General features: G+C 46.1%; 1 protein-coding gene across 1 annotated transcript in view; it reads left to right on the top strand.

The window, feature by feature from the left end:
• The window catches only part of RRN3 (RRN3 homolog, RNA polymerase I transcription factor), a 38,475-nt gene extending 23,217 nt beyond the window's left edge, over window positions 1-15,258 (top strand). The window contains exons 13-18 of the mRNA XM_062179735.1: window positions 3,110-3,240; window positions 4,752-4,936; window positions 7,315-7,423; window positions 10,358-10,510; window positions 11,790-11,877; window positions 13,513-15,258. Coding sequence (XP_062035719.1) covers window positions 3,110-3,240; window positions 4,752-4,936; window positions 7,315-7,423; window positions 10,358-10,510; window positions 11,790-11,877; window positions 13,513-13,695 — 849 coding nt within the window. The 3' untranslated portion in view covers window positions 13,696-15,258. The remainder of the gene's footprint in view (window positions 1-3,109; window positions 3,241-4,751; window positions 4,937-7,314; window positions 7,424-10,357; window positions 10,511-11,789; window positions 11,878-13,512) is intronic.
• Window positions 15,259-17,678: the final 2,420 nt, after the last annotated feature.

Genomic DNA, 17,678 nt, shown 5'->3' with positions numbered 1-17,678 from the left:
TTTAATATCTTTAATAAAATTACCTTCCCTTTTTTCTTTTGTTAAAAAGGATTTATTTTATTTATTTGAAAGACAGTTACAGAACGAGGTAGAGACAGAGAAAGGTTTTCCATCCGCTGATTCATTCCTCAAATGGCCGCAATGCCTGGAACTGAGCCAATTTGAAGCTAGGAGCCAGGAGCTTATTCCAGATCTCCCACGTGGGTTCAGGGGCCCAAGGACTTAGGCCATCCTCTCTTGCTTTCCCAGGCGCATTAGCAGGGAGCTGGATTGTAAGTGGAGCAGCTGGGACTTGAACTGGCACCCATATGGCACCTGATGGCTGCAGGTGGGGCTTTAACCTGCTGCGCCACAGTGCTGGCACACACATATCCCCCCCCCCCCCTTTTTTTTTTTTTAAAGATTTATTTATTTATTTGGAAGGCAGAGCCACGGGGTAAGGGTTGGAGATCTCCCATCCACTGGCTCACTCTCCAAATGACCATAATGGCCCAAGCTGTCCCAGGAGCTTCTTCCAGGCCTCCCACATGAGTGCAGGGGCTCAAGCATTTGGGCCATCCTCCGCTACTTTCCTGGGCACACCACATGGGATGCAGGCATCACAGGTAGCCGCTTTACCCACTACACCGTAACGCCGGCTTACTTTCCATTTCAGCACTTTCCAAGGGGCAAAGGGACTCACTGCTCTCTGTTGTCTCAGCTGGTACCTCTGAAGATGGTATCCTTCTTTTGGCCACTAGGTGGTGCCCTTCCCTTCAGTTCAAGCCTTTCTTTTTTTTTAAGGATTTATTTATTTGACAGGCAGAGTTACAGAGAGGCAGAGTCAGAGAGAGAGAGAGAGAGGTCTTCCATCTGCTGGTTCACTCACCAGATGGCCACAATAGCTGGAGCTGTGCTGATCCAAAGCCAGGAGCCTCTTCCAGGTCTCCCACATGGGTGCAGGAGCCCAAGGACTTGGGCCATCTTCCACTGCTTTCTCAGGCCATAGCAGAGAGCTGGATCAGAAGTGGAGAAGCTAGAACTAGAACCAGTGCCCATGTGGGATGCCCACACTGCAGGCGGCGGCTTTACCTGCTACCCCACAGTACTGGCCCTCTTTTGCAACTATTGTTTAGCTCTCAAGAACAGTTGGGAGAGTACTGATCCTGGATAAAAAGGCTAAATCCAGTCTTCCCAAACCGTTGTGTCCCTGGCTTTAGAAATGCGCTGTTTTTGGCAAAGTTGGAGATGGTGCCTTTTTCCAAGAAATTTAGTCTGTTTTTTCTGATTAGCATAATGGATCAAATACCAGGTATGCTTTAGTCCATGTTGCTGTTCAGTGTGTGAAAAGAATGAAAGGCTGCTTTGCTCGCAAAAGGAGTTTCCATGTGGACTCCACAGGACGTGAGTGCTCACTGGCTTCCTCTTCTACTGAACTTCAGGCTCACTTCAGGATTCGTGTAATGTGCTAGTTCCAAAGCTCTTTCCCAGAACTGCTGATTCAGAACTTTTGACTTTCTGCCTGCAGGGTTGGTTTTCCTGCTCAGCGATGTCTCAGGTCCATTGGATTATTTAGTACCCAGAACATTTTCTATTTTTAATAGAATTATCTCAGGGTTTTTTTTTTTTTTTTTTTAATGGAAGTCATGACAGCTGTATTCATAGCAGTATAGGGGCTGGCCCTGTGTCACAGTGAGCTAAGCTGCCACCTGCAATGTTGGCATCCCATATTAGAGCACTGTTTTGAGTCTTGGCTGCTCTGCTTCTGATCCAGCTTCCGCTTCCTGCTAATGTATCTGGGAAGGCAGTGGAAGATAACCCAAGTGCTTGGGCCCCTGCCACCTACATGGGAAACCTGGGTGGAGTTCTGGGCTCCTGGCTTTGTCTTGGACTGCTGTGGTCATTGCAGCCATTTGAGGGATGAACCAGTAAACAGAAGGTCTCTCTCCCTTTCTCTCTGTCTATAACTTTGCCTTTCAAGTGAATAAGTAAATCTTCAAAAAAAGAAAAATATCTAGCAGTATAATTGAGATACTAGAATTTTCTACACATACATATAAAGTAAAAAATTTAAGATTCTCAGCACTGGGGCCAGCACTGTAGTGGAGCTGGCAAAGCCACTGCCTGTGGTGCTGGCATCTCATAAAGGCATTGGTTCGAATCCTGGTTGCTCCACTTCTGATCCAGCTCCCTGCTAATGTGCCTGGGAAAACAGCAGAAGATGGCCTAAGTCCTTTGGCCTCTGCACCCACATGGGAGACTGGGATAAAGTTCTTGGCTCCTTCATTCAGCCTGGCCATTTGGCCATTTGAGGAGTAAACCAGTGATGGAAGAGATCTCTGTTTCTCCCTTGCTCTATAACTCTGCCTTTCAAATAAATAAAAATCTTAAAAAAAAAAAAAAGATTTTGAGGCCGGCGCCGTGGCTCAGTAGGCTAATCCTCCGCCTTGCGGCGCCAGCACACCGGGTTCTAGTCCTGGTCGGGGCACCGATCCTGTCCCGGTTGCCCCTCTTCCAGGCCAGCTCTCTGCTGTGGCCAGGGAGTGCAGTGGAGGATGGCCCAAGTTCTTGGGCCCTGCACCCCATGGGAGACCAGGAGAAGCACCTGGCTCCTGCCATCGGAACAGCGCGGTGCGCCGGCCGCAGCGCGCCTACCGCGGCGGCCATTGGAGGGTGAACCAACGGCAAAAAGGAAGACCTTTCTCTCTGTCTCCCTCTACTGTCCACTCTGCCTGTCCAAAAAAAAAAAAAAATTAAAAAAAAAAAAAAGATTTTGATCACCAGAATGTCTTATTTATTTAAAAAAATTTATTTAAGAAAGAGAGAATAAAAAGCTGATCAACTTCCCAAATGCCTGCAGTGGTGAAGGGCTGGGTGAAGGTTGAAGCCAGGAGGCAAGATCTCAATCCACATTTCCCACGTGAATTAGGTGGCTGGGACCCAAGTACTTGAAGCACTACCACTGCCTTCCAGTGTCTGCTTTAGCAGAAAGTTGGAGTCAGGGACCAAACCTAGACAGTCAAATAGGGGACACAGGTATCTTTAATTGCTAGGCTGAGGCCTAACAACCGCATAGCCAGAATATCTTAAGCATTGAAAAAGATCATACCAGCACCTTCTCTTTTAATAGGGATTCGCAGAAGCATTTTTGGAACATCTCTGGAAAAAACTGCAGGATCCAAATAATCCTGCCATCATCAGGCAAGCTGCTGGAAATTATATTGGAAGCTTTTTGGCAAGAGCTAAATTTATTCCTCTTATGTAAGTAACCTAATTTTCCAAGTACTTTTTAATATCATGCTTTAAAAAGATTATAGCCTTGTCTCAAGTCAGAGAAATACCAGCCTTACTTTTGATTTATCTTTAGAGTGGTGATTTTTCCCTCAAGTCTATGCAAGACGCTTGTGTTTCCCAATAGTGTTTCTTTCTTTTTTTTTTTAAGATTTTATTTCTTTGTTTAACTGGCAGAGTTACAGAAGAGGGAGAGACAGAGAAAAATGTCTTCTATCCACTGATTCATTCTCCAAATGGCTGAAATGTCTGGAGCTGGGCTTGCCAAGAGCTTCTTCTGGGTCTCCCACATGGGTGCAGGGGCCCAAGCGCTTGGGCCATCTTCTACCGCTTTCCGTGATAACAGAGAGGTGCATCAGAGGAGGAGCAGCCGAGACATGAACTAGCACCCATATGGGATGCCAGTGCCGCAGGCAGAGGCTTAGCGCACTATGTCATAGCACCAACCCCGTGTTTCCTTTTTTAAGCCTAAAATCTTATATGTGAGGCTTTTGTCGTCTGTTCTGTGTGAGCACATTTGAACATGAAGATGCATTTATCTTCATGGATAACATACAGTGTTGTGTACTGTGTGATTCTTTTTGTAGGTTTCTCATTTTTCTTTTGCATTCTGAATCAGTTATATCTAGTAAGGCTGAAAAAAACCCCTTGTAAAGGTAACAGGAAGCTCCACGTAGAAGGCCGGTTTCTGCCAGTGACCCATAAGGATTTCTGTGGGTAAGGGTATTGTTAAATACCCTTCCCAACAAGTGAAAGGTGTCTAGCTCAAATTGGTGGCCCTAAGATTTCAACAGAATGCCATAGAGAATAGTGAGGTTAATCGGACTGTTTTTCTCTTGTGAGATATTGGCAAACACATACCATTCTTCAGCCTTATCCCCTTAGTTGGGTGGGGAGCCCACAGTGAAGCCCTACTGAGTTGATGGAGAAACTTCTGCATCCCCTGGGACATTCTTAGGGGCTTCTCTGTTTCTAAAAGGTGGGTGCTGCTCTGCTTTGTAATTGGAAGGTTGTCTTCCCTCCCACCCATCCATTACCTTCCTCTGTTTGCTATTTTTGTGTTCCCATGGCTTATATTTACTGAAGTCTGGGAACTTAAAAAAAAAATTTATTTCATTTTATTTGAAAGGCAGAGTAACAGGGGAAGAGAGAAAAGAGGTCTTTCATCTGCTGTGTCACGAGCCAAGAGTTCCATCTAGGTCTTCCATGTAGGTGTTGGGGGTCTAAGCACTTGGGCCATTATCTGCTGCCTTCCCAGGTGCATTAGCAGGAAGCTGGATCAGAAGCAGAGCAGCCAGGACTCAGACTGGCACTCTGATATGGGATGCTGGCATGGGCATCGTAGGCACAGCTTAACCCACTGCGCCTCATTGCCAGCCCACAACCTGGGAACTCATGATTTGTAAGGAAAGATGTGTGTCTTATCTTTATGTTATTGTAATTTTTTAATAAAGTTGACTTGAATTTCTCTTTTTCTCTAGTACTGTAAAATCATGCCTAGATCTTTTGGTTAATTGGCTGCATGTATACCTTAATAATCAGGATTCTGGAACAAAGGCTTTTTGTGATGTTGCCCTTCACGGACCATTTTATTCAGCCTGCCAAGCTGTATTCTACACTTTTGTGTTTAGACACAAGCAACTTTTAAGTGGAAACCTGAAGGAAGGTTAGTGATACGGGACTGATGGACTTGACTGGATCTTCCTTGTGTACTTCTTACCTGTTGGAATAACAGCTCTTTCCTTGAGAATTTGATCAAAACTATGATTCAGAAAACCACACATGTACTCAGACTTTTATAGATAATTTCATGTAGCTCATAAGCCCCTGAAATTCCCTTCAGCCTCCTCCTCAACTGCTGATGGGTTTGAGAACACCTGTTTCAGAAGGGGTTCAGTGTGAAGACATCTTCAGAGGCGAGGCAGAGCACGTGACTGAACCAGTGCCTTGCATAAAGCTTCTCGTGCCCCTTTGTCCCTGAAGGGCATTCCCACCACAGCTGAGACCGAAGCGCAGGCCCAGGTCGCGTGGCTCCATCCGCAGGATTCCGAATTGAAGCCCAGTGGGTTACTGTGTGGCTGCCATATCAGTTAGGCTCCCATATCTAAGCCTTGAAGGTTTTTTACCATTTTTCGGTTCTGCTCATTTCTTTTCTTCTTCTTCTTCTTCTTCTTTTTTTTTTTTTTTAATTGACAGGCAGAGTGGACAGAGAGAGAGAGAGAGAAAGGTCTTCCTTTACCGTTGGTTCACCCTCCAATGGCCGCCACGGTAGGCGCGCTGCGGCCAGCGCACCGCGCCAATCCGATGGCAGGAGCCAGGTGCTTCTCCTGGTCTCCCATGGGGTGCAGGGCCCAAGCACTTGGGCCATCCTCCACTGCACTCCCTGGCCACAGCAGAGAGCTGGCCTGGAAGAGGGGCATCCGGGACAGAATCCGGTGCCCCGACCGGATTAGCCTAGTGAGCCGCGGTGCCGGCGGGTTCTGCTCATTTCTAACATTATTTATGATTTCAATCTACCAAGTGAAACTTATTTATTACATTAGTGTATTTTAGTTGAAGAGAGTCCCTAAGAACAAGGTAGGGAACTTTGGTACTTTTCACAGATTAATTCAAGCAGCGTACCAGAGCGTGTCCTCTAAGCCAGAGCTTCTCAGTCTCAGCATTATCAACGTTGGGACTGGAGAAGCCTTCATGTGAGGGGCTGTCCTGTGCATTGCAGGGGATTTAGCAGTGTCCCTCTCCACGCCAGCAGCAACTCCCCCCACCCCACCCCACCCAGGTGGGACAGTCTTCTGAGGGGCACAGCTCTAAACTGAAACTTGGGGTGGATTGTATTCCTCTTCTTGTATCCTGCGTGCTCTTGAGGGTTAAAATTAATTGTGTGAATTAGGCTGCATCACAAGGTAAGTAAAATGTTTATACTTCTTTCTATAAATAATTGAAGTTGGTCTACTTGACTCTTAGAGGTGAAGTGTCTTTACCAGTGTAGGAGAGAATTATATTCACTAGTTCCAAAACAGAGATTTGTCTAAAATTTGCCTTTACCTTTCGAGTTTTCTTTTTCTTTAAGGGCGATGGGGCAGTATTGTGACACAGCGAGTTAAGCTGCCTCTTGTGATGCCCTTGTTCCGTACTGGAGTGCCTGTTCAAGTCCTCACTCCTCCTTTTCCCATCTAGCTTCCAGCTAATGCATCTGGGAGGGAGCGCATGGTGGCCAAAGTACCTGTGTTCCTGACACCCACATGAGAGAGAAAGGGAGAGAGGGAATTACAACTAATGTGTACCTGAACATGCTCACCCTTCATGGATTATTTAAGATGTGCAAATTCAAATGAAGTTGCTGTTTTGTTTTGCTTTATTGTCTATTGTGGTTGCTGCCTGAACGCCACCCGCCCGCCCCCATAAATCAGCATATTATAAGCTTACAAATGTGTGGATTCCAAATTGTTTTATAATCTTATAGCCTAGGAACACGTGCTTACTTCCTGGGTCTTTTCTGAACTGCTTTGTTTAGAAAAACTGCCTTTGTTCTTGGAGAATGCAGTTAGCCTTGTGAAACTCTGGGCCATACACTGTGACTCTGTGGACTGTTTTTTTCTTTTCTTCTTCTTTTTTTTTTTTTTTAAAGATTTATTTATTTGAAAGTCAGAATTACACAGAGAGAGAGGAGAGGCAGAGAGAGAGGTCTTCCATCCGATGGTTCACTACCCAATTGGCCGCAACAGCCAGAGCTGCACTGATCCGCCAATCCGAAGCCAGGCTGAAGACAGGAGCCAAGAACTTCGTCTAGGTCTTGCATGTGGGTGGCAGGAACTCAAGTACTTGGGCCATCATCTGCTGCTTCCCGGGCACATTAGCAGGAGACTTGATCGGAAGCAGAGTAATTGGGAATGGAATGGTACTCCGTGATGGGTTAACCTGCTGTGCCACAACTCCTACCCCTAATTTTTTTTTTTACTGTGAAATAATTTATGCTTTTAAAGTTACCTTAGATTTTCAATTATTTGTGGATTTTTACAAATCTTTTTATTTTTGTATCCAAAGGTTTGAGATATCTTCAAAGTCTAAATTTTGAACGTATTGTGATGAGTCAGCTAAATCCTCTGAAGATTTGTCTACCCTCAGTGGTTAACTTTTTTGCTGCTATCACAAAGTAAGTTATTTACATTTTCTTCATGGAAGTTATTTAAAAGTAAATTTGTTTTCATATTAGTATTATAAAATTGCATTAGATTTCTGTGAAATCAATCTCAATAAAACATAAAAAAAAAAAATCAGTTATCCAGTCCCTGCAGGAAATACTGTGGTGGAGCTGTTGTTTTTATACTTAGTGGCAGTGGAAATTACAAGTGCTGTTTGACCCTGAGGAGAGCACTCAAGGAATCCTAGGCACTTTAAAATAAATAAGGAAACTGGTAAGCTGAGAGGTGCATGCCAAAGGTGCTTGATAGGGTGGCTCCTGTAATAGTAATAAATAATCTGGTCATGAGACACAAACCCACCCACAAGAGATTAGTTCTGAGATGGCCTGTGTTACCTCAGGCCTGGTAGCTGTTGTTAATACCTGGCCATGACCGTGACCAGGCGACTCTGAGCACTTCATCCAGAACTCCTTCAGTCCTCACACAGCCCTGCAACTGTATCGCTCACCCCACTTGCAAATGGGGGGATGGAGGCACAGAAGTCGCTGTGTAGCAACACTGCAGAGCCGAGATCTGAGAGCATAGTGGCGGCTGTGCACGCGTTCGCTTGGTTCTGCTTCAAGGAGAGAGACCTGGAGAGCCTGGCCGCTTCAGGAGGCTGTTCAGGCAGGGTCCTCACAGTCTTCAACAGTGAAGGCTATGGTTGTCTCCCTCCCTCAGTCCCCTTTAGGCAGCTTGCTGCTGTCATCCAGGAACCCTCATGTCCTTTAGAAGGCATTTAGTTCAAGGTGTCCTGTCTCTCGGGGATCTCAGAAATGATAAGGAAGGATTCTGGAAAGGAATAGAGAAGCTGAGGTGTAGCCACGCTTAGTGGGGAAAAGGTTTCTGTACTGCTGAAGCGGGGGAGCAGCTGGCAGAGTGAGGATAGATGAGGCGCTGACCCCAGAATCATTTAGGGGTTAGGGCGGAGGACTGCACTCTGGGTTTGAGGTTGGCACGTGCAGCAGACAGAAGAGCAGGAGACTGAAACAAAGGTCTGTGCCCAGTGGTCCAGGTTGTTTTTCTTCATGGTTTTGGGATGCAGCCATATGACGTGTGTTCAAAAAGTTTACCGAAGGTGTGGGTATTACAGAAAAACTATGCATGGATTTCAGTTCTCTTCAAACCCAGATAAATTTGTCTTAATACCATTTTTCCCATGAGGTTTTTGAAGTCCCCTTGTATTGACAACTAAAGCTTGTTTTGATTTTAACTGCTGTGGTATAGCCTATTAATATTTTTAGAATTAAAAAAGTCTTTGTCGCAATTTGATTTGTATTTGGTTTTTTGCTTCAGTATTGGGCGCAACAGCATAAGATTATTCTTGTGTGTGTGCCCTCGTGTACAGGCACATGTTTCTTGTCACACAGGTTGTAGGAGATGTAGATCTCATACGGTTATGTTGCTTTTTATTATGTTCTTCTGTTTCACATCTCTAGCCTCACCGTGCCCATTCCTTTTCCTACCCATTATTTGGTCCACCCCTTGCCCCTCTTTCAGCAAAGTCCCAATTTTCTATTCAGAAGCAGCTAAGTCTCCTTCAGCAGCCCCTGTTCCCCTCACTGACTCTGGAATCCGTGGTGTTTGTTCTTAATGTTGATTATTAAAGAAAATCTTTTTAACCTTTTGCCAACTTGAAAGGCAGAACAGTACAGAGACAAAGATTTTCTGTCCTGGGCAAGCACTGTGGCTTAGTGGACTAAGCTTCTGCCTGTGGCACCGGCATCCCATAAGAATGCCAGTTCCTGGCTGCTCCACTTCCTAACCAGCTCCCTGCTGATGGGCTGGGAAAGCAGTGGAGGATGGCCTAAGTGCTTGGGCCTCTGCGCCCATTGGGGAGACCTGGATGAAGCTCCTGGCTCCTGGCTTCAGATCGGGCCAGCTCCTGCCGTTGAGGCCATTTGGGGAGTGAACCAGCAGATGGAGGACCTCTCTCTTTGTTTCTCTCTCTCTGTCTGTAACTCTGCCTCTCAAGTAAACAAACAAATTTTTCTAAAAGATTTATTTACTTATTTATTTGAAAGGCAAAGTTAGAGGCAGAGGCAGAGAGAGAGAAGTGTTCCATCTGCTGGTTCACTCCCCAAGTGGCTGCAACAGCTGGAGCTGCACCAGTCTGAAGCCAGGAGCCAGGAGCTTCCTCTAGGTCTCCACGTGGGCCCAAGCACTTGGGCCATCTTCTGCTGCTTTCCCTGGCGATAGCAGAGAGCTGGATCAGAAGTGGAGCAGCTGGGCCTTGAACCAGAGCGCATATGGGATGCCAGCACTGCAGGCTGCGGCTTTACCTGCTCTGCCACAGTGCTGTCCCCTAAATAAATTAATTAAAAACAACAAAAAAAGATTTTCTGTCCACCAATTCACGTCCTGAATGCCTGTAACAGCCAGGGCTGGGCCAGGCCAAAATCAGGAGCTTGGAACTCCATGCAGACACAACCATCATCTGCTGCCTTGCAGGAAGCTGTATCAGAAGTGAAGTTGTCAGGACTCAGACCAGCCTCCAGTGTATGACGCAGGCATGCCAAATGATGGCTTAACCTGCTGTGCCGCCATGTCCGTCCCAAGAATCCCTTTTCCACTAACCCCGGTTCTTTTGCAAACAGGAAAAATAAAGATAGCTATATAAGTATGCGTGGTAAAAGAGTTTTACCTGGCAAACATACTGATATTTTTTTTGGTAATGCCTGTTGATCTAAGTCCAATTTCATATTTTAAGTGAAAGCCATATTTTCTTTTTCCTTAAAAGGCTTGTTAGTCCTAGGCCCAAAGTACCCTGAAAGCATTACTTCCTGCTTTGTGTTGTTTTTTTCATGCACTTGTTCTGTCAACATCTGTGTGCTGCGTATAGTTGTGACATGTAAGTCACATCCATGCAGTGATTCCAGCATGGTAATGCCTTCATCTGTCCACAGCAAATACCAGCTCGTCTTCTGCTACACTATCATTGAGAGGAACAACCGCCAGATGCTACCAGTTATTAGAAATACAGCTGGCGGGGACTCGGTGCAGACCTGCACCAACCCACTTGACACCTTCTTCCCCTTTGATCCTTGTGTGCTGAAGAGGTGAGTACCTTAAACAGTCAGTGCTGCCAGTGGTGAGTTTAAATGTGATGTGTGTTTGCTTTTCCCAAGGTTGGCTTTACAGTTTCTTTGTTGGGGCGACCCTTCCTAGCTCTTCATTAGAGTCACATGCTCTCTTGGCATGGATCTCCCAGGCCACAGTAGAGATCACTTGCAGGGTCTGCTGAGCGTCACAGGCATACCAGGGTCTGTAGATCTTTTCTTTAGTAGGAACGCAGATGGACACAAAACGGTTTTCTGTTCTGTAGGGGAAAAAAAAGTTGATTTAAATGTATGAGGGGGTGGCAGTATAGGGAAGTGCTATCTTTTCTTGGTATAATTTTCTGCCGACTTGTTCCTTCCTCTCGAGACCACATCCCATTCTGTTGCATAGGATAAACAAAAGCCAAGTGATTTATCTAGGGGGTTATTCTGGAAAACCTCCAAACCAGTCTTACCTCTGTATTTAAATAGGGAAGCAAGATTTTTGCTTGTTACACAGTTTTTAACTAGCAGCGGGCCCTTCTGGAAGTGTGTGGTCTCCCAGGCCTTGATGGACTGGAAACAGAGTAGTTGTTGTTCCTAGACGTGTTTTTCAGCAAGTTTCTGTGGTAATATGAAAGAAAAAAAAGATATTCTAGAATATTGTAATTTAGTTTTCATTTGGTTTTACTGTAACTCAGCTGGCAGTTACTGTAAATCAAGAATTTCACCTGTAAATGGAAAGAGGAGAAACAGTAGGTATGACTATCCATCTACGTGCATATGTGAACCTCTTAACACAGCATGTTAGCTAACTGGTCTTTTTGGACATTATTATTAGAACTGTGATCTTGGGCTGGCGCCATGGCTTAACAGGCTAATCCTCCGCCTTGCGGCACCAGCACACCGGGTTCTAGTCCCAGTTGGGGCTCCGGATTCTATCCCGGTTGCCCCTCTTCCAGGCCAGCTCTCTGCTATGGCCCGGGAAGGCAGTGGAGGATGGCCCAAGTCCTTGGGCCCTGCACCCGCATGGGAGACCAGGAGAAGCACCTGGCTCCTGGCTTTGGATCAGTGTGATGCACCGGCCGCAGCGGCCATTGGAGGGTGAACCAACGGCAAAAAGGAAGACCTTTCTCTCTGTCTCTCTCTCTCACTATCCACTCTGCCTATCAAAAAAAAAAAGAACTGTGATCTTTACTCTTGTTTTTTAGAAAGTAACTCTTATGGAAAAGTAGCTAAATACATTTTTATTTGTGTTGAATTATTTAACTTGACTATGAATTGTGGTCTTTGTTGACAGGTCAAAGAAATTCATTGATCCTATTTATCAGATATGGGAAGACATGAGTACTGAAGAGCTCCAGGAGTTTAAGAAGCCCATTAAAAAGGTGAATTTGTCATTCAACACGCTTTCTGGGAATCTCCCTTATGGTCAAGGTCACAATCAAATGTCCCACTTAAAAAGCATTCCATTTTGGAGTATTTCACCGTTTCACCTTGGAGTGCCTGAGTGTGATCCCCATCTCCAGCTCCTGAGGTCAGCTTCCTGCTAATGCACACCCTGGGAGGCAGCAGTGACAGCTCAAGGAGTTGGGTTCCTGCCACCCACGTAGGAGACCTGGGTTGTGTTCCTGCTTCTGGCCCCAGCCTGGCCGATACAGGCATTTGGGGAGAAACAGTGAATGGGGGTTCTCCGTTTCTCTCTTCATGCTCTATCTCTCTGCCTTTCAAAACAAAACAACAAAAACAACAACAGCTACATTTTACTCATTTTGCATTTGTAAAGTTCCAAGCCCAGATTATGTTCTTACAATTAAGAATTTTGGGGGGATTTTTAAAATTTATTCAAGAGGCAGAGAGATAGAGAGAGCTCTTAGCCGTTCGTTCACTCTAAATGTCTGTTGTGGCCAGAGCTGGGGACAGAGGCAGGACACAATCTGGGTTATCCACGTGGACGGCAGAAGCCCATCTAACTACTTGAGCTGTGCCCGCTGCCTGGGTCTGCGTGGGTAGGAATCTGGACTCAGGAACCAGAGCCAGGACTTGAACCCAGGCTCCATGTAGGGTGTGAGCGTCTTAACCACTGGACTGAAACCCACCCCAAGTTCTTCGTGTTTTGTTGAATTATATAAACCAGACACTTCACGTACTGACTTCAGGAAGTGAAGATGGAACTTAGCTGAACACATTTTTAGATCTTTACCACTTGCTGTCTCCCCTAAGTAAACATCTCCAGTTGATTGCTTTATGTTAAGGTTATTTCAGAAGTTACATCAATTGTCTTGGCCTTCAGGAGTGAGGGTGAAGAGGCAGATCCGCGGCGTGACCTCCAGTAGCACAGGAGCTGTGGCAGAAACACGTAGGCCAAAGGAGACAAGAGAACCTCATGATGATGGCATTATTCTGTGTTTTTGTAGCACGTTGATTTCCACGTTACAGCTCAGCCATAGTGTGCCTAATCAGTGGAATGCCCTGCCATGTGCCAAAACCAGGCTTTACACAAGCCTTGGGCAAAATGAGAAGCCTTCATATGAGTGATTTGGTTTATTTTTTGCTTGTTTTTATTTATTTGTTTATTTTAGATTTTTATTTATTTGACGGGTAAAATTGCAGACAGTGAGAGAAAGAGAGAAAGGTCTTCCTTCCGTTGGTTCAACCCCCAAATGGCTGCAACAGACGGAGCTGCGCCAATCTGAAGCCAGGAGCCAGGTGCTTCTTCCTGGTCTCCTATGGGGGTGCAGGGCCCACACACCTGGGCCATCCTCCACCGTCCTCCCAGGCCACAGCAGAGAGCTGGACTGGAAGAAGGGCAGCCGGGACTAGAACTGGCGCCCATATGGAGGATTAACCTAGTGCGCCATATGAGCGATTTGTACTGTGGAACTGGGTATTAGAAGAAACTTTTTGAAATTAAGATATTTTCTTCGTCATCTTCACGTTAGTAGCACATTCCCGAGGAAAGGAATTCTTAAACTTTTCAAACTGCCGGTGTATCCTAGCGCTCACCTCTGTGCTTTCTGCAGGAGATGGTGGAGGATGAAGATGATGACTTTTTGAAAGGTGAAGTGCCCCAGAATGACACGGTGATTGGAATTACGCCCAGCTCCTTGGATCCGCATTTCCGAAGCCCTTCAAGTAGTGTGGGCTCGCCGCCTGTGCTGTACCTGCCCGACCAGTCCCCTGTGAGCGCGAGGATCTGTGACTGAGACAGGCTCCCCCCGCACTGAGCCATCAGGACCCAGGTTCACAGCGTTAGGCGTGGCATTGAACTGCAGTGAGTCGAGGTCTCCGGTTAAACCTCATCCAGTGTCTGAGCAGACGCTTTGCTTTGTTTTTATTCCCCGTAGAGACAGAAGTTGAGAAGGCTGAATATCATGTGCAATATTTTACTGTGGGCTTGATGACAGATGTTGAAGGCTTCGCACATTTAGTGTGTACTTGTTTTGTGCTACAGCCTTTTGACATAATTACTGTGTAATTTCTAATAGCAGCACCCTGTTTTTTAACAGATGGATTTTTAAACTGACATAGATTTTTGTCATAGTTGCAGGACTTCGTTGATAAGATTTAAAGACGTTCTTTACCTTCTGTTGTGAGTGTATCTGTGTGTTGGGATCTCAGTAGGTGCAGAGAAGATAGAAGGAGAGTGGGAGAGGCCAGAGCTGGTCCAGGACACTCAGGTTTGGAGCTGGCCCTGACGGTGATCCCAGGGACTTTGGAGACCCATAACAGCCAGAAATGGGGAGAGAGAGAGGATTGAGGGGAACAGAATGAGCCAGATAACATACTCAGCACAGTAAAAAAGGGATTTAAAAGAAAAATGGAGGTCCAGGTGACTGCCATTGATAAAGACTGGAAATGAGCTTGGACTCTGACTCGCAAGATCATTAGAACAGAGACTTCACACCTGCAGCAGGTACATTGAGTTCTTGTTGACCAGCATCAGTTGTTTTTTTTTGAGCATTTTTTTGTCCACATGGAAGAAAACATTTTGTGCGTGATTTGGTGGTAGTGTTTTGCCAGATGGGCCCAGAGTTCCCACCACAGTCTTTGTCTCGTGGCTGTGCGTGGTACGGGTGCGGCCCAGTGAACTCTTTTCTAACAGACTGCATTTTTACAACTAAACCCTGAGGGGAGTCTCCGACATCCTCGCTGTCAAACCACGTGTGTGCAAAGCCTGCTAGAGGCCTCTGGAACTCCAGCATATGCGCTCTTGGTTCTTTATGTGTATACGTCTTTATTTGTGAAAATGACCATCTTTAAGCATATTTATTTTTCTGAAACTTCTATTTATTTAAAGGCAATTAGTATTTTCTTGTTCACAGATCTTTTGTAATGAACTAACTACTTCCTCTTTCCTGGGGGTCTTGTATAAATTACATATAATGGCAATGTAGAGTCTGAATTTCAGTCTGTAAATATCTTTTTGGAAAACATAAATTTTAATGCTTTAAAAAGTTTTGCATATTGGAGATTTTTCTTTCAGTGACTCGGACAGTCATTAAGAATCTTAAGGTTCTCTTTATTTGCTGACAGAAAGGTGGGGTTTTGTATGCTGGATAAAATGTGTCAATGTATTCACTACAGTTAATAGTCAGTGGGTCTTTGTGGGTTGGGAAAGTAGATTTAAAGTAGGATATATTTGCAAATAGGTCTGTAAAATTTGAAAGGACTTTGAGAAAAAATTCCACTGTAAAATAAAACAATAACACGGTTAATCTGAAACTTTTCATGATGCCAATAAAAAGGGGGGAACCCCAATAAAAAGACCTCTCACATAGTTGTTCTTTTTCTGTGTTTGTGTACTTATTTGCTGATTCGGTGCATTGAACTGTAGTTTTTGCAATGGAGACCTGCTCTTGAGAGCTCACGATTAAAGAGGGGGAAATACAGCCGGCATGTTGGAGGTGTGCAGGAATGCGTCCTGTGGTGGGGTGTCTTCTAGGTGCATCATCTGATCACATCCGGTTGGGTTTGAACAGGTCCAAGAGAAACAAGCACTTTTCCAAAAAGGTTACATGCTTTGAAGGAACATCTGTGGGAAAAGAAAGTGTGAAGTCTCCTTGGAAGTGACGTGAAAACAATGGGCCTTTTCTCCTAGAAGCAAGCCTTTGGGCTCCATCCATGTATCTGTGCTCTGGTTGGTCCTCCTTCCTGAGAAGTGACTGAAAGTATGCAAGCGTGAAAGGACTAGTGTCTGACTGCTGCGCCATCCTGCCGGCCCCAGTCACAGCCTCTAGACGTAAGATGTGGCAAGCATTTGACACAGACATGAAGACTACATCCTGTACCAAGGATGTGCTTGAGTTCCAGCTCCACTTCAATCCAGCTTCCTGCTAATGCGCAACCTGGCTCAAGTGCCTGGGTCCCTGCCACCCGTGAGGGAGACCCCACTTGAGCTCTTGGCCCCTGGTTTTGGCCTGACCCAGCCCTCTCAGTTACAGGCATTTGGGAAATGAATCAGTGAATGGAAGATCTCATGCCTTTCAAATAAAGACACTTCCCTATATATCTTCTTTGAACTTGTAATGATTTTTTTAAAAAAGATTTATTTATCTGAGAGGTAGAGTTACAGAGAGAGGGAGAGACAGAGAGAAAGGTCTTCTATCCACGGGCTCACTGTCCACTGGTTCACTCAGCCGAAGCTGAGCCAATCCAAAGCCAGGAGCTTCTTCCTGGTCTCCCACATGGGTGCAGGGGACCAGGCCCTTGGGCCATCTACTGCTTTTCCAGGCCATAGCAGAGAGCTGGATTGAGAAGAGGAGCAGCCAGGACCAGAACTGGTGCCAACATGGGATGATGGCGCCCGCTATGCCACAGCACTGGCTTCATGATGATCCATCTTAGGAGGTAGGTGGGTAGGCTTCCTGTTTCAGTGGTGAGAGAAGAGGCTTTGCGTCTTTATGATTGGTACAAAATCAGAAACCTAGTGCTTGCTCACGACTTAAAGACTAAATGTGGCTGAAGCAGGGAGGTGGCTCCGGTGGGTTCCTTCTTGTTATCCGACTCCGTCCTTTAACATAGGACTCTGAAATGGGAAGATCACCCAGACGTTAAAAACCAGTTCATTAAGGCAAGCTGCATCAACCCTAGGCAGACACCATGGGACATTCTCAACCTTTACATCTCAAAATGTCTCACTTTATTGAATAATCTGTAGTTTCAGTAGCAAGTGTCTCTAGGTGCTGGTCTCATCCCTATTCCAAAGCTGAGAGAAGTTAGTAACTTGCTCAGTCACACAGGTTGTAATTGGTCCATCACCCTGGATTCAAACTCTGGTCTTAACCTGGCGCTTCCTACCTGGGATTTCATGTTACCTGCATTTCAGTGGGTGGCTCACAAGTCCCACTATCTAGCAGTATACTAAAGGGATGGATGGAGAGCACTGCCTTTGGAGACACACAAAGCTGGATTTAACCTTGGCTCCACAGTTACGGTAAGAGTGGGCAAGTTACTGCACCTGCGATGACCAGCTGTTGATGCCAGCCTCTATGTTTTTGAGGAGTTACCAGAAATACTTTCCTGATAGCTAGAAACAGTTGTTTGAAGGGAAAAGTTGGGTGAGCTGGGGCTGTGGGGCATCATGAGCTGTCTCCTGTAGTAATTTTTTTTTTTTAAGATTGATTTTATTTACTTGAAAGAAGAGAGGGAGAGACAGAGAAATGGCTCCTCAAATGGCTCAGTGGCCAGAGCTGGGCCAGGCGGAAGCCAGGAGCCATCCGAGTCTCCCACAGGGGTGCAGGGGCCCGAGAACTTAGAGCATCCTCTGTTGTTCTCCCAGGTGCTTCAGCCGGGAGCTGGATGGGACCAGGAGCAGCGTCCAGGCGGGCGTGCTGGCGCCACAGGCGAAGGCGTGTAGCACTCTGCCACCAGAGTCGGCCCCTGGAGTGGGTTTTTCACTTGCTAGCATTTTTGTTGAGTGGGCCACGTAGGCTGGCTGAGGGAGGAGGACCGGAACCCAGATATGCTCTGTGTGAGCCGGCTCCACGTCACCGCACCGCTGACTACTTTGGTTAAGGTGATGTGGAGCTGGGTCTGCTTGAAGTGAGAACCCCACCACGGGAGAGGGGGGCTGGTCTCAGCAGGCGGCTGCACAGTGTCTTACTGGTCCTGCCCCTGGGCTCCTAGCCCATGGATGGGTGCACAAGTGTTACTGATGGGCTCTCACGATGTGGCGCTAGCACAGGTG

Source organism: Lepus europaeus, chromosome 21 (assembly GCF_033115175.1).
Source record: "Lepus europaeus isolate LE1 chromosome 21, mLepTim1.pri, whole genome shotgun sequence".
Taxonomy (NCBI): domain Eukaryota; kingdom Metazoa; phylum Chordata; class Mammalia; order Lagomorpha; family Leporidae; genus Lepus; species Lepus europaeus.
This window is presented reverse-complemented; position numbering and strand designations above follow the sequence as displayed.